Source organism: Taudactylus pleione, unplaced genomic scaffold (genome assembly GCF_031769625.1).
Source record: "Taudactylus pleione unplaced genomic scaffold, aTauple2 ptg000053l, whole genome shotgun sequence".
NCBI classification, from domain to species: domain Eukaryota; kingdom Metazoa; phylum Chordata; class Amphibia; order Anura; family Myobatrachidae; genus Taudactylus; species Taudactylus pleione.
The window spans coordinates 17,272,691-17,286,651 of record NW_028284455.1 but is presented as its reverse complement, the minus strand read 5'-3'; the positions used below and the strand labels follow the sequence as shown (position 1 = coordinate 17,286,651).

At 40.6% G+C, this 13,961-nt stretch overlaps 1 protein-coding gene across 1 annotated transcript in view; it reads right to left on the bottom strand.

Moving 5' to 3' along the window:
• LOC148535285 (ubiquitin-conjugating enzyme E2 E2) overlaps positions 1-13,648 on the bottom strand; it is a 317,853-nt gene extending 304,205 nt beyond the window's left edge. The window contains exon 1 of the mRNA XM_088463465.1: positions 13,567-13,648. Coding sequence (XP_088319591.1) covers positions 13,567-13,641 — 75 coding nt within the window. The 5' untranslated portion in view covers positions 13,642-13,648. The remainder of the gene's footprint in view (positions 1-13,566) is intronic.
• Positions 13,649-13,961: the final 313 nt, after the last annotated feature.

Below are 13,961 nucleotides of genomic sequence, written 5' to 3'. Positions count from 1 at the left end.
ACAGCATCATCTCTTCTAGGTACACATGCACACAGTTTTTGAAAAAACTCGGCAGGGAGGTTGTTCCAAACATCTTGGACAACTAACCACAGCTCTTCTGTGGATGTAGGCTTGCTCAAATCCTTCTCTTCATTAATTAAGTTGATAGAGGCAATCTTATTAGAACATAAATGATAATATATATAGTAAACATTTTGATACATTTTCTCATTGTACATATTAATATATCAAAATAATGTTCAAATATCAAATTACTAATTAGTTTTGTGTTCTTGGACGGATAATTGTATTGTGCATACTCACAGGTGTATCACATCGGAGATTAATTGAATCACCAAGGGGGTATATTAAGAGCTCCCAGGACACACAGGCTATACTTCTGAAGAAGCTGGATGTATTTGCCCAGGGAAAGGCCTATCATTTGCTGTATTTCCAGACCACTGAACATTACAGCTTTTATTTGGATCCAGAAAAGGACTAAACTTTCTTATTTCATTTGACTGCCACCTATCTCCAGTTTGAGCTTGAACATCTTCCGCTACACATGGATACCTAGTGGACAAACTACTCCCACCTTCTTTACACTGTGCTGCTACAAGGAACTGTGTTGGGATCTTCATCCACACATTTTGGGTAATACCATGTGATATAAAATGCTTCTGCTCTAGGAGACTAATTTCCAAATGAACAGTCCAGGATTGATTATTTGTGTGTCTGGAATTAAAATATATATCTCAGATAAAATTATAGCCTTAAGTGTTTTAATATACTTTTATTAAACGTTATATTCATTACATTGTATATCCGTCCAACTATTTGTATAGCCAAACAACACAGCGCTGCTTCATTTTCTTTTTTTGCTTATTGCTATTGCGGCTGACAACCCCTAGCAGCTGCTAATTGACAGCGTATTGCATGATGGATAAAGTACCTGCCTGTATTTCTCAGCATTGACGACACCAGTAATCCTGACCAAATCCACAACTCCATTTGGTGAAATGCAGCCGAAAAACTTGCAAGGACCCTCCACCATGCTTCACTGTTGCTTGCAGACACTTATTACTGTACTGCTCTCCAGCCCTTCGGTGAACAAACCTTGTTCTATTACAGCCAAATATTTAAAATTTTGACTCATCAGTCCAGAGTACCTGCTGCCATTTTTCTGCACCCCAGTTCCTAAGTTTTCATGCATATTTGAGTTGCTTGGCCTTGTTTACACATCAAAAAGTATGGCTTTTTGGCCGTATTTCTTCCATGAAGACCACTTCTGGCCAGACTTCTCTGACCAGTAGATGGGTGCAGAGAAGTGGTGCATTTGCATTTGAAAACTGTTGCTATGAACCCACAACATATGGTCAAAGGAGCTCTTAATGCAAGTGAAAAAGGCCTTCCCTAGGCTGCAAAAACAAGAAATAATCTGTCAGAGACAGCAGGGACCTTAGGAGTGGCCAAATCTTTAGTTTTATACATTCTGAGAAAAAAAGAACTGGTGAGTTCAGCAACACAAAAAGGCCTGGACATCCACGAAAGACAGGAACCTTTCCATGGTAAAGAAAAAATCCTTCACAACATCCAGGAAAGTGAAGAACACACTCCAGGAGGAAGGCATATCATTATCCAAGTAGTGTTCATTCTAGCACCCTGCACCTGTCACAACATGTGCAGTTCCTCTTTCTTGTCTGGAGTGTCCCTCCCTGCTCTGGTGCTTTAAGCACACTCAGCTAATGCAACAAATAGCTGAGATACAGACCAGAGTGTGCTAGGAGCACCAAAGCAAAGAGAGACACCCAAGTTAAGAATGAGGAACTGCACAGGTTGTGACAGGTGCAGGGTGCTAGAATTAACACTTATCCAAGTCTACATAAAGAAAAGACTTCACAAGAGCCTATACTGAGGGTTCACCACAAGGTGCATACCATTTATTAAACCTCAAGAATATAGCCAGATTAGACTTTGCCAAAAAGCAATTAAAAAAGCCAGCCAGTTCTGCAACAGCAATTTTTACACAGATGAAACTAAGATCAACCAGTACTAAAATGATGGGAAGAATAAAGTATGGAGGTGGCTTGGAATGGCACATGATCCGAAGCATACGTCATTTGTAAAACACGGTGGAGGCAGTTGTATGGCATGGGCATGCATGGCAATTGCACCGGGTCACTATTGTTTATTGACGAGGTGACAGAAGGCTGCGGAGCCGAAAGAATTCTGAAATGATCTACTGTCTGCTCAGATTCAGCCAAAGTCAGCAAAGTTGATTGGACGGCGCTTCACAGTAAAGATGGACAATGACCCAAAGCATACTGTTAAAGCAACCCTGGAGTTTTTCTAAGGCAAAGAAGTGGAATATTCTGCAATGGCCAAGTCAATCACCTAATCTCAACCTGATTGAGCATGCATTTCGTGCTGAAGACAAAACTAAAGTCAGAAAGACCATCTAACATACAACAGCTGAAGACAGCTGCAGTGAAGGCCCTGCAAAGCATAAAAATGAAGGAAACCCAACATTTGGTGATATCCATGGGTTCCAGACTGTAGGTAGTCATTGTCTGCATATGATTCTCAACAAAGTATTAAAAATGAACATTTTCTTTAAATTGTGTTAATTTGTCCAATTATATTTGAGCCCCTGAAAATAGGGGACTGTATAAAATTATTGCAATTCTTTAACATCTAAATATATATGTGAGTAAGTGTATGTGTACACATTATATCTTTTTTATATTGCAATAAATATATAAAACATTCCCACTGTTTCTGATCAAAAGAAAAAAAGGTGTGGAACATGCAGATATTTACACTTTAAACAGATTATGGAAAGGAAATGCCTCAACTGTAAGGGGCTGGTTACCCACTGGGAAAATGTCAGTGACACCGCCAGTCATACAAGATCAAAGGAGAAGACTCCACTGACCGCCTTGTGGTCTCTTCAATGAACACAGGTAAATGAAGCATGTAGCGTACAAAAGACAGAACGGAGTATGGGGTCATTAGGCCCAATAGGTTAAACATGAATTAAAGCATACATTTTATGCATGTGGGTAAATGACCTTCGATATGACAACTTTGAAACTTGATTTTAAACTAAATAAAAAGATTGTACTAAATGCTTATTTCAAAAATGACAAATTTTTTGCATGATGTGACCGCTTTCTTCCATTGTTCAATTAGCATCTGTGGATGATATTAAATTAATAATCTGTTAATAGCAGAGTTTCCAGGGGATGGAGTCCTGCTGATCTACAATTTTTGGGAGAAGAAACGTATTGTCAAATATCACTCTCGGTCATCCGCATTTGGATATGATTTTTGTAAACGTATTAACTAGTTGGGAACACAGTAAGAAAATACAAATAATCACCGGTTTAATGCTGGGTGATCAGCACCTAGAAGTGCTGATCACCCACGTGTAAACTGTATTAGAGGGGCTCTGAGGGCAAGTACCCCCATGCCCCGCACCACAGATCAGATCCTTATCACCGATCTGCAGACCATACCAGCAGATACTGACAGCAATCATACTGACGGGTAATAATCAATTATTGTGTCTATGGGCGTGAGTGCCGCAGGTGCCCATTACATATCGCACATAGCTGAATTAGCCGTGTAGAGCAGATAAACCCGTGCAAACTACTGGGCATGATGACTTTTGGCACCCAAAAGCCTGACTATGGGCTGATATCTGCTCATCACCTCAGGAGGGTGCGAGTAGAAATAATTGGGCACCCTAGACACTCGCGCCCAGCGGCACAATCAACTGAACAGCTCCCGTCGCTTTAGGCGGGAGCTGTGGGCGAGTAAGCAATTACATTTCTCCCAATGCGTCTAATGTAAGGATATTGTAGCCTCTTTATTAACTTCTTAAATGTAAGCCTTCTTATTGAATGGCTATTTCAACCCAATGCTCTATATTCAACTTTGTTAGCTTGAAACAGTAAAAATGTTATTGCAATATCTCACAAGATGTACTGCTAAACAAAACTCCACTTTAAAATAATACAAACAAATGTTATCAGGTACAAACATAACAATCATGTAAAACTGTGAAGATAAATTCGATGTAATTCTATAAAAAAAAATAAAAAAAAAAAGTGACTGGAAGAATGTAAAAACAACATAGAACATCTACAGTAGGGATGGGGGAACCTCTGGCCCGGGGGCCGTACAAGGCCCCCGGAATCATTTGGTCTGGCCCTCAGAGCTTTTTCTGCTAGCCTCATCTGGCTAGCAGGGTGCTTAGAATGGCACCCTGCAGCCAGAATCTATGCAGCAGTCCGCCAGGTGCGTCCTGGGGACGCCTCAGGCAGTCACACCGCTGCCCTTACAGCTCCTTGGAGCATACTCAGGATGCTCCGGGCATTGCTGTAATCACCGGCGACTATGGCCCCGCCCTCATGTGACATCACACGGAGGGTGGTGGCCTGCACCAGGCCCGCGAATAATGTTATATATATCAAAATGGCCCTGGGCAGAAAAAAGGTTCCCCACCCCTGGTCTACAGTATAATACTAAATATAATAAAAATAAATCTAACATGAAAAACATTTTATAAAGAATAGGCTTGCTACTTGCTATTGTTATATAAAGCACAACATGCTTTGAGGCACACATCACTAGGTCGGTAATAGCAGCAGTACGACTCATTTTATTTCTTATATTTAAAGTTTACAACATGCTCATTCTATTGCATCCCTAAAAGGACTTTATTGTATTTTTTTCTGGGCAATATAACTTTAAAAGAAGTTGCTGATCGCTAACTAAATCAATTTATGGAAGTTTGTGATGAATTTAGAGACTGGGTATAATGTTTAACAGTTTGGAATAACTATAATAGATGCAGTCGGCCATTATGTTATCCTGACTAATGAGAACAAAGCATTTCTCTACAGCCATCAGAAGCAGTCAGTTTGCTACAAGAGGTTAGAGCTTGGCAGAATTTGCTTGTACGACAGCTACCTTGCATTCTTCATTGTCGCTGAAAGCTAAAGACCTGGAAGATTAGATACATTTCTAAATATAATAAAAAATAAAACAAACAAAACATTTGTCAACATCCTACATTGTACCTAAAGCATGTTAATGCCATATAAAAAAAAAGAAGGAAATAAAAAGCCGACTGAATGAACTTGTGATCAACGATATTTGTTTTTCTCATAGTGTGGTAGAAATGTCGACATTCAGGATGTCAGCCAGCTCTGAATATCAACATGGTCATTATGTCAACATTGTGAATGTTGAAAATCACAATGTCAACAATACATGTCAGTATTAGGGTTAGAGCTTAAATCCTGTAAAAACGCTAATGCTGATATACTATTGACATTGCGACTTTTTGACTTACAATGTTGACATAATGACACTGCTGATATTCTGAATACATTTCGACCACGTTGACATTCTACATGTCAATATAATTACTACATATCATACGGAGGTACTGAAGCAGACTAAAAGGGACCTGACATTTTTTGTTTCAAATGGAAAATAAAATGATATTAAAAACATTCTATTTATATATGTAGGGGGCAATTAAATTGTTTGCAGCTCCCGTCTAAACTGCACAGGAGCTATTATATTGTTTGCACGACCAGCCCTGAAGCTGCACTTATCGTTGGTTTCTGCTCAGACTACTGAGGTGCGAGCAGAAATCCGTGTAAAGTAGGATCCTTGGGGCTGGTTGCAAGTACCGGGCGCGCCGAAACTGCAGTGATTAGCACGGGATTAGCTGAGTTATTAAGTGCAATCTCCCACTAAAAAAAGAGCTGGTTGCACAAACAATTGAATGGCTCCTGCACAGTTTAGACAGGCACTAATGGAGCTACAAACAAATGAATCGCCCCCATAAAGATGATACATTTGAATGTTTACAATAACTTATACAAATTGTAAAACCTCAGCTTTTTCACATTAACAATAGTGACAGCATATTCCGTTACACTTTATAATCAAGGACTGGCATGAAAATGTCTCAAGTGGATAGTTCTGAGCTGCATTTATTGAAAGCAATGACTGTACTATGGAAATGGTTACAGGTCATTATACCGGAATGTCTCTGCGCCCTTTATACAAGCAAGTACCCTCTCATATAAAAGCAGCTTATCTCCTATGTTTACTCTCTCTCTCTCTCTCTCTTCCTCTGTCTAGAACATCTGCTGGGAACCATTACAATTATTTCTCTATATCCAGAGCTTCCAGGCAATGCATTATAAAATGCTGTGCTATTACTGCAGCCAGATCAGCACTATTATAAGGGGACCCCAGTGGTAAAGCAGATGTGACAGTATGTAGATCTAAATGTAGGAAACCGATTCTAATGATTCCTGGCAGATGTAGTGGGAACAGATTCTTGTGTGAGGAAGACAACCAGCAGCAGCTATACGATATTTCAAGGTGCTCTTAGGGTAAAGGTGCGTACACACGGTACGATATCTATGAACGATAACAATATCGTTCATCGATATATCATTCATATCGTTCATTAGACCTTGGAATTGTTCAAGTCACTGCCCAGCAACTACCTGACCTTCGGGGTCAATTAAATTAGGAGAGTTTGTTTCATGAAACTAGCATGCATCATGTTACTGAGCACACCCAAGAAATGGAAGATCCAATTTGCAGTACTCAAGGTCAGGTTGTGCAGCTTTTCTACAAAATGCGACCTGGGAGAAGTGTATGAAGAAGTGGATAAACCTGGACCCCAAAAAAGTGACAACTGAGACAGCAGGATCATATAGAAGGCTGTTAGTTAGGTTCTTAAATGGTGTCAAATGGCTGATTTTTGCACTTTTTATTGATTGTTGAAACACGCTTGCTATAATTTTTCAACCAAGTAAAGTCTTTCCAGCATTTTGGGGTACAGAAAATTGTCTGTAAAGTACTTTTTAGGGCGGTATTAGGGCTCCCAAGGGAGCTGTGAGCCGAAATGGGGCGAAAAGTGACCTGTTTGGGAACCCAAAAGGCACTTTTCGTTATCGCGCCCAGCACTTTAGTTGGGGGTAGCTGTTTTAAGCGGGTAAACCCGACCACTATGGGCGCGATCAGCACAAAAATCTTCAACAATTGAATAGCACCCAGCGATCTCCCGTCACTTTAGACGGGAGATCGGACGCGCTGTAACAATTGAATATTGCCCTTAAGGCCTCCATACACGGGGCGATATAACAGGCGATCCGACTGATTGGTGCGATTTGCCTGCTATATCGCATTGTGTATGGCCCTGATGTCGGGCCAAGCGCGCTCCCGTGGGGTCGTACATTGCACCCCCTGATCTCTCTGCAGGACCATAGGATCAGGGGATGCAATGTGCGATCCCACTCATTGCTATGCAGGTGAGACAGGGGGGAGCCGGCATATCGGCACTGTGTGTGCAGACCACCCGATATGTTGGACGACGGATCCCCTGTCACATCACACCGTGTATGTATGCCTTTAGGGTTATTATATAATTTTGTAAACTTTGGAATAAACACTTTTAGTTCCCATCTGCAAGTTCAAAATCCACTCTCTCATCAATACAACACATTCACATACCTGCCCAACATAATTTAACCCATTATTGAGCTTTTTAGATAATTTAAACTGAAAACTGACATGTAATATTTATTGGCCAAATTAAGCAATTTAAACCCCTCCCAAGTGCGTTATTATTCATTGAGAGGAGTGTACCAGAGGATCTGCACTGTGTGTTCGACATTCTTACCTTAAATTAAACCTTTTCACCTGCTCAGGAGGGTGCGCACAAAAATGTGAAAAATCAATGCGTGTTTTGAATTGAATTGCAAATGTAATTTGCGGTTAGAGCAGTTTACAGGAACAAACTCTCACCAGACTGAACTGACTCCTTTGATTGAAGAGTTGCATTGGAATGTGTAATCTAAGGTTCTTTAAACAAAACAAATATTACAATTATGTGCAGGGACTTCTAAAATACACCCAAATGATAAGTGCAGGATTTCAAGTACATTTCAGTAACTGTTCTTAAGAAGTGACCCATATGTTTCTCTTAAAGCAATGAAATAATTCCACTTGCAGTGAAGTGAGGTACTAATGATGTATAATTAATGATAATCATCTATCTACATACAGGAGGATAATATAAGAGACAGGCACTGCTTATGCAGTGCAAACCATAATGTACTTTTGAAGTCCTTCTCAGATTTAGTGAGAAACAAGTGATTCTTTGGCTCACCTTAAAAAATTACAATCAAGTTTTCAAAGTGGAGATTAGATCTTTTGGATTATTAAACACAAATAAAGGATACTTTTTAAGAGGCCCTACTGTATCTATAGCTGGGTACACACTATACGATCATTCATATGATAGATCATCCCGTTGCGGATAGATATATTAGTACGGATCGTGTAGTGTGTACGTCTGATCCGTCATTCGCAGTGGTCGTTCATCGTATAGTCTCATCTGTTGTTCTGCACAGCAGATGGGATGGTGAAATGAACAACTGCCATAATGCTACATGCAGCATGGACCTATACACTGCACCACCGTACACCAGATTGTGCAGTGTGTAAAGATACATTTATTGCAAATTTCTGCTCGCACCCTCCTGAGGTGCAAGCAGCAATCAGTGTTAAAAAGGGCTTTTGGGCTGGGTGTGCCGTAACTACATTGCATAGCAAGGGTGAAGCTGCTTAAAGTGGCTAATCCCATGCATTCTGGAGCAAAAAAGTGGGCGTCATGAGAATAAATTGAATAGCTCCCAGGCATTCACCCCGGGAGCTAAATTATTGTCTTTGAACCACCCCTCTAGTTTGTCAAGTCAGTAAATATTCCAGACAGAAAACCTCAAAACGAGACTTGTTGGGAAAACGTGAAGTTGGGAACCACTGCTATTTACTGTACTTATGGTACATACACACGGTCAGATTTTCTGTCAGATATGAACGATAACCATCGTAAAAATCGTTCAATCGTTCATATCTGAAAGAAAAATGAACTATGCGCGTTCCCGTTTGTCAGATAACGATATCTGACATCTGATGTGTTTGAAGTCAGATTTGGACGACTCCATTCATTTTAATACTATCTGAAATCGTTCAAATAGTTAGTAAAATCGTTCAATCGTTCATATGACATATCTGACAGTGTGATTCACCATTACAGTAGTTGTTCACACAGCTGTTAATAAGGAATATACAACATATTATTTGTGTTCTTTCTTAGCTTGATCATGCTATGAATCTATATATCAAAAATAAGTTTTTAGGCTCAATGAATCAAAAAAGCGCTTCACTTATTCTAAATTACAATTATAAACTAAATTTAAAAATATAAGGGGCTGATTCAGTTCAGCAAGATGTTGAATAGTCCCAGGTTGAAGTTCCCGAAGCTATTCAATTCACCGCGCTATTTAGTCTGACTACAGGATTTATTATCGTAACGTCCTGAGGGTGCGAGGAGAAATCCGACTAAAGAGCCGGCCTCAAGGATGTTTTCCGGCTTAGAGTCGTATTCAATTTGAGCGGACCTGCGATACTTTTCTGCCTCCCGGACTTTTCGTCTACTTCGCCTGTTTGGCAGGTGGAAAAGTACTGCCCGCGTATCCCCGTATTAAATTTGACAGTACGTGAAAACAGGATCCGGCAAAACAAATAAGCGGAATGTCCTGTCAGATTTGGGGAAATCAGTCTGACACCCCCCAAAAGATGATCTGACATGGGGGTTAGCTATTGATTTGGCTTGCTGAAGGTATTTGGTGTTTTTAAACAGGCTCAATAGCTGTTAAATTGCGTTTTTGCATAAGTGGTGAAGAATAGTATTCAGGAAGTTTTTGAAGGTTGCACGGGGGTTCCCGCAACGTTGCACCCCAAAACCCCAATTCTGCACTTTTTCCCGCCTGCTATTCATAGGCGAAACTTTTACGCCTATTACACTGCATTGAAGTCTTTCAAATTGAATACGGCGATACTTTTCCGCCTGGTGAAATGATGTCATCGACAAAACTTTTTCGATGATTCCGGCTTTTCGCTCCAAATTGAATACAGGCCTTAGCGCAGCACTAACAGCCTCACGGCCATCTTTTTAGTAGGAGAATGCCGGTTCTCGCGATTAAAGACACAAGTCACGAGAACCGTCATTCTCAGACTTAACTTGTGAGTGTCGACTAAACAGCGCACTGAATTTAAATGCTCCGGGACCAACCTTCCGGCGCTATTCAACTCCCGCTGAATTGAATCGACCCCTTAGAGTTTTATAACACTCCTACTAAGGCAGAAAACTCAGGGCCTGATTCTGCAAGGATCGTAATTGCAAAGCTGCACGCAGGCTATAGATATATGATGTAATGCACGCAGGCAGCTTTGCAATTGCGACCCTTGCAGATATGGTAATGCAGCAGGAGGCGTGACCTCCCGTGCATTACTTATCCGAGCTGCGTTGTAATCTGCGTAACATCGTCCGGCTGCGGTGACCCATGGGGGAAAGATCTCTCTCCTGCACCTGGAGACCCCCATAGGCTTACTGTAGTTTACACCATCTGAAGATACATAGATACATAGGCCCCTTAATGTTGAATATACACATCTACAAGTCAACCAATCACATGAGAAGGTACATGCCCCCTTCACATCCTGGATACTAATGTTATTGTCCATTTAATAAATAGCTACATTTTTCTAAAATACTGATCAAGCCCAATTTATGTTTTAAATAAATTGTAAAACTTAAGTACTATCTGGGACAAACTAGACCACAGGTTCTCAAACTCGGCCCTTAGGACCACAAACAGTGCATGTTTTCCAGGTCTTCTCACAGACTCACAATTGAAATAATTAGCTCCACCTGTGGATCTTTTAAAATGTGTCAGTGAGTAATGAATACACAATGTGCAACTGCTAGGTGATCTGGAAAATGTGAACTGTATGGGGTCCTGAGGACCGAGGTTGAGAACCACTACTTTAGACCCTAAAGCTTAAAGAGTCTCAATATACAACATACATGTTGGCACATTACAAAGGCGAGCGCACGTATACTATACTTAACAGAGTGTCTAGATTTCCCAGCTCCTTTCAATACAAACTGCTAAGATTTGCACCCGCAGTCTCAGCCATCCTAACTGCAGGAATCTCTATAAACCGGCCAATTTGTGCAAAAATAAACTACGGTACTTTGTAAAACATCATATAAGCAGAGTTGCATCGATGCATATTTATAAATTAAAATGACTCAGTTATCTAACCTGTGTTGCTTGTACAGTGAGAGTGTAGATAACCCGTACATTGCGGTTTCTTGCAGATTATATATTGTGTAAAATAACATCCACAAATCTCTTTTGCAAACAATTTACAGTCATAAAGAAGCGATTTCAAAAGTGTCCGACACCACTGTATTACTATCGGACAAGTAAAAAAAAATAAAATAAAAAAATCAAAACAGTGACAGTCATGGTTATAATAAATGACTGCTCATTTATTACTGTAACTTGAAACATCATGGGACGGAGTTAACTAGTCTTTACTCTGAACAGATCAAAGCATGGGCAAATAACATAATAGAATAGCTGTGACTTCAATGCTCTTCCATACTAAATTTCAAGATATGGAACCAACTGGATATTTTTTTCACAATACGAATTTAATGTATGCATTATGCTCAACATATATTGCACATAAATAACTATTTTACATATATTCTTTTATTACAGTTACGGTATATGTATGGGCAGAAAGGTGGGTTAATGTCATCAGTTGGAATGGTATAGTTATCAAGATACTTATCTCATTCAAGTAAGTGCCATTCACTACAAGAAAGGTATCAGTATATGAATTATATATACATTGGGGAATTATATTCAATACACTGTGGACAAATATGGTTTTTGCTATTACAATGGCTTTCTAGGGTTTGTTAATACATAACGTTTTATACCGCTATCCACACTCACACTACAGCTAAAACGGCACTCTTTACATACACTAGTAAACAGTGCTCCTCTTGACAGTCAGAAGAGGCGAACCACATGGGAGCTATAAAAGCAAAAAAATGAAAGTGGACACAAAATTCATCCATGCTCTGTTTTTAATTGTATATATCATTGAGTATGCTTTATATAGTGGTCATAGAGGTCAACTGCTGTATCCAAATTTGTATAGCCAGGTAAGGGAGCTACTCAGAGAACAAAATGGATGACAATTATACCAAGCAACATTTCAATTACAACTTTCTGATGTAATACAGCTTAAGATACATTTGGAAGCGGTTTACCTTTAAAAAAAAAAAAAAAAATGCACCATTTAATGTACATGAAATGGAACATACCAAATTATATACCATAAAAAGCTATGAAAAGGTTGATCAAGACAATTCTCCAAGGAGCCTGCCATGACTTCAGCAAATAGCTCATAAGAGTGCCTAGATCATCTAATGAATACAATTATTTGTGTTTTGCTGAAACTGATCTGTTTAGAATGAAATGCAGTTGAAAGGTGAAAATATAAATTTCCATTTCTCCAGTAAACATAGCCCCCCTTAGCAGGGGAGTGGATCAAAGAACGTAAGACTAAAGGTGCACATCCACTTGCAGACTGTGAAACGAGTGCACGATTACGACATTGTAATTGTGCAGTCGTTTCAGTCTGTGATGAGTCTACACTGAACGTTCAGTCGTTCACATCAATAATCCCCGAACATGGGCAACCTGACGTCAGGTTGACCAGCATGTTCGGGCAATGATAGAGGTCACGTGCATCGCTGGTTGTTTTAGACGTTTACATGGCCGATTTACGAACGATTAACAAGGGATTGAACGGTAACGATGTCATTATCGTTCAATTGGCCTGTTTAATCATGTAGTGGATATACACTTTAATAATAATTGGCACACAATGGATCTGACAAGAGACTGCATTTTACAGTCCACAGCATAAGAAATAGGGGACACCGTACCAAATGAACCCTATTATATAATAATTTGTTCTTGCTTCAGTTTAACATTATTGGAAAAATTGCTAATGGATTTTTAGCAAAACCCCATTCTTTCGAAAGGTACAGTTTTACTCTAGGAGCCGCTGGGTCTACCACCAAGGTAGATATTGAGCCCACCCAACTATCTATAGGTTGTCATTGACATCCTATAGACAGTTGGGTGGGCTCAGTCCCTTAATCATCATTGAATTACCTACTATATTCCCTACATCCTCCACACTGAAAGCCAACCAGCAACTACTGGAATCAAAACTACTGTAATTCTGGAACAGTGAAAGTATTTAGAGGAGGGGGATGAGAGCGGCCGCAGAGGCAGACTATCAGATGGTTGTGCATGGTTACAGAATAAGCAGGAATGCTGTGACTATGGGGGGCTCGGTGTTAGGTTACACAGACAGTGACCCCGCATAGACTACTGTCTCACAATATTCAGCGTGCAGCCAGAAACTCGGGCTCATCTCCCACACCAGCCCACAGTACACAGTCCTGCGTGACACTGATGGATCAGAGACACCAATCCCAACATATTCAGCATGACAGGGTCTATAGGGGTCTGTGAGCCGCGTACAGCTCTCCTCCTCCATCGTACGCTCAGCGGGACCGGGTCCCTGCACCTCCCGGGAACTCACCGTGCTCACCGCCACCGCCGTTCGCTGCTGGGGACGCGAGACTTCCCGGCGCATCCCCAGCTGCGGACGGCGCATGCGCGGGCAAGTCTCGCCTCACCAGCAGCTGCGGGCGGCGCGAGACTTACCCTGGCGCATGCGCGGCGGTCGAGCCCGAGAGACTGAGTTGGCAGAGGGGTCTGGGGGATTACTCTGTGATTTCACGGAATCGCGGGTGCACTTCGTGGTATAATAAACGCATCGTAATCCTATTGTCAGTGAGCTACAGAAGGAGAACTAAAAGTTCAACTTTCCACAGGAGTGAAGTGATATACATAGTAATAGCAATAATAGGGTTATAAGCAGAATTAAATGTCTGATAGAAGTTCAGCCACCTCTACCTACAGATAATTACCTTA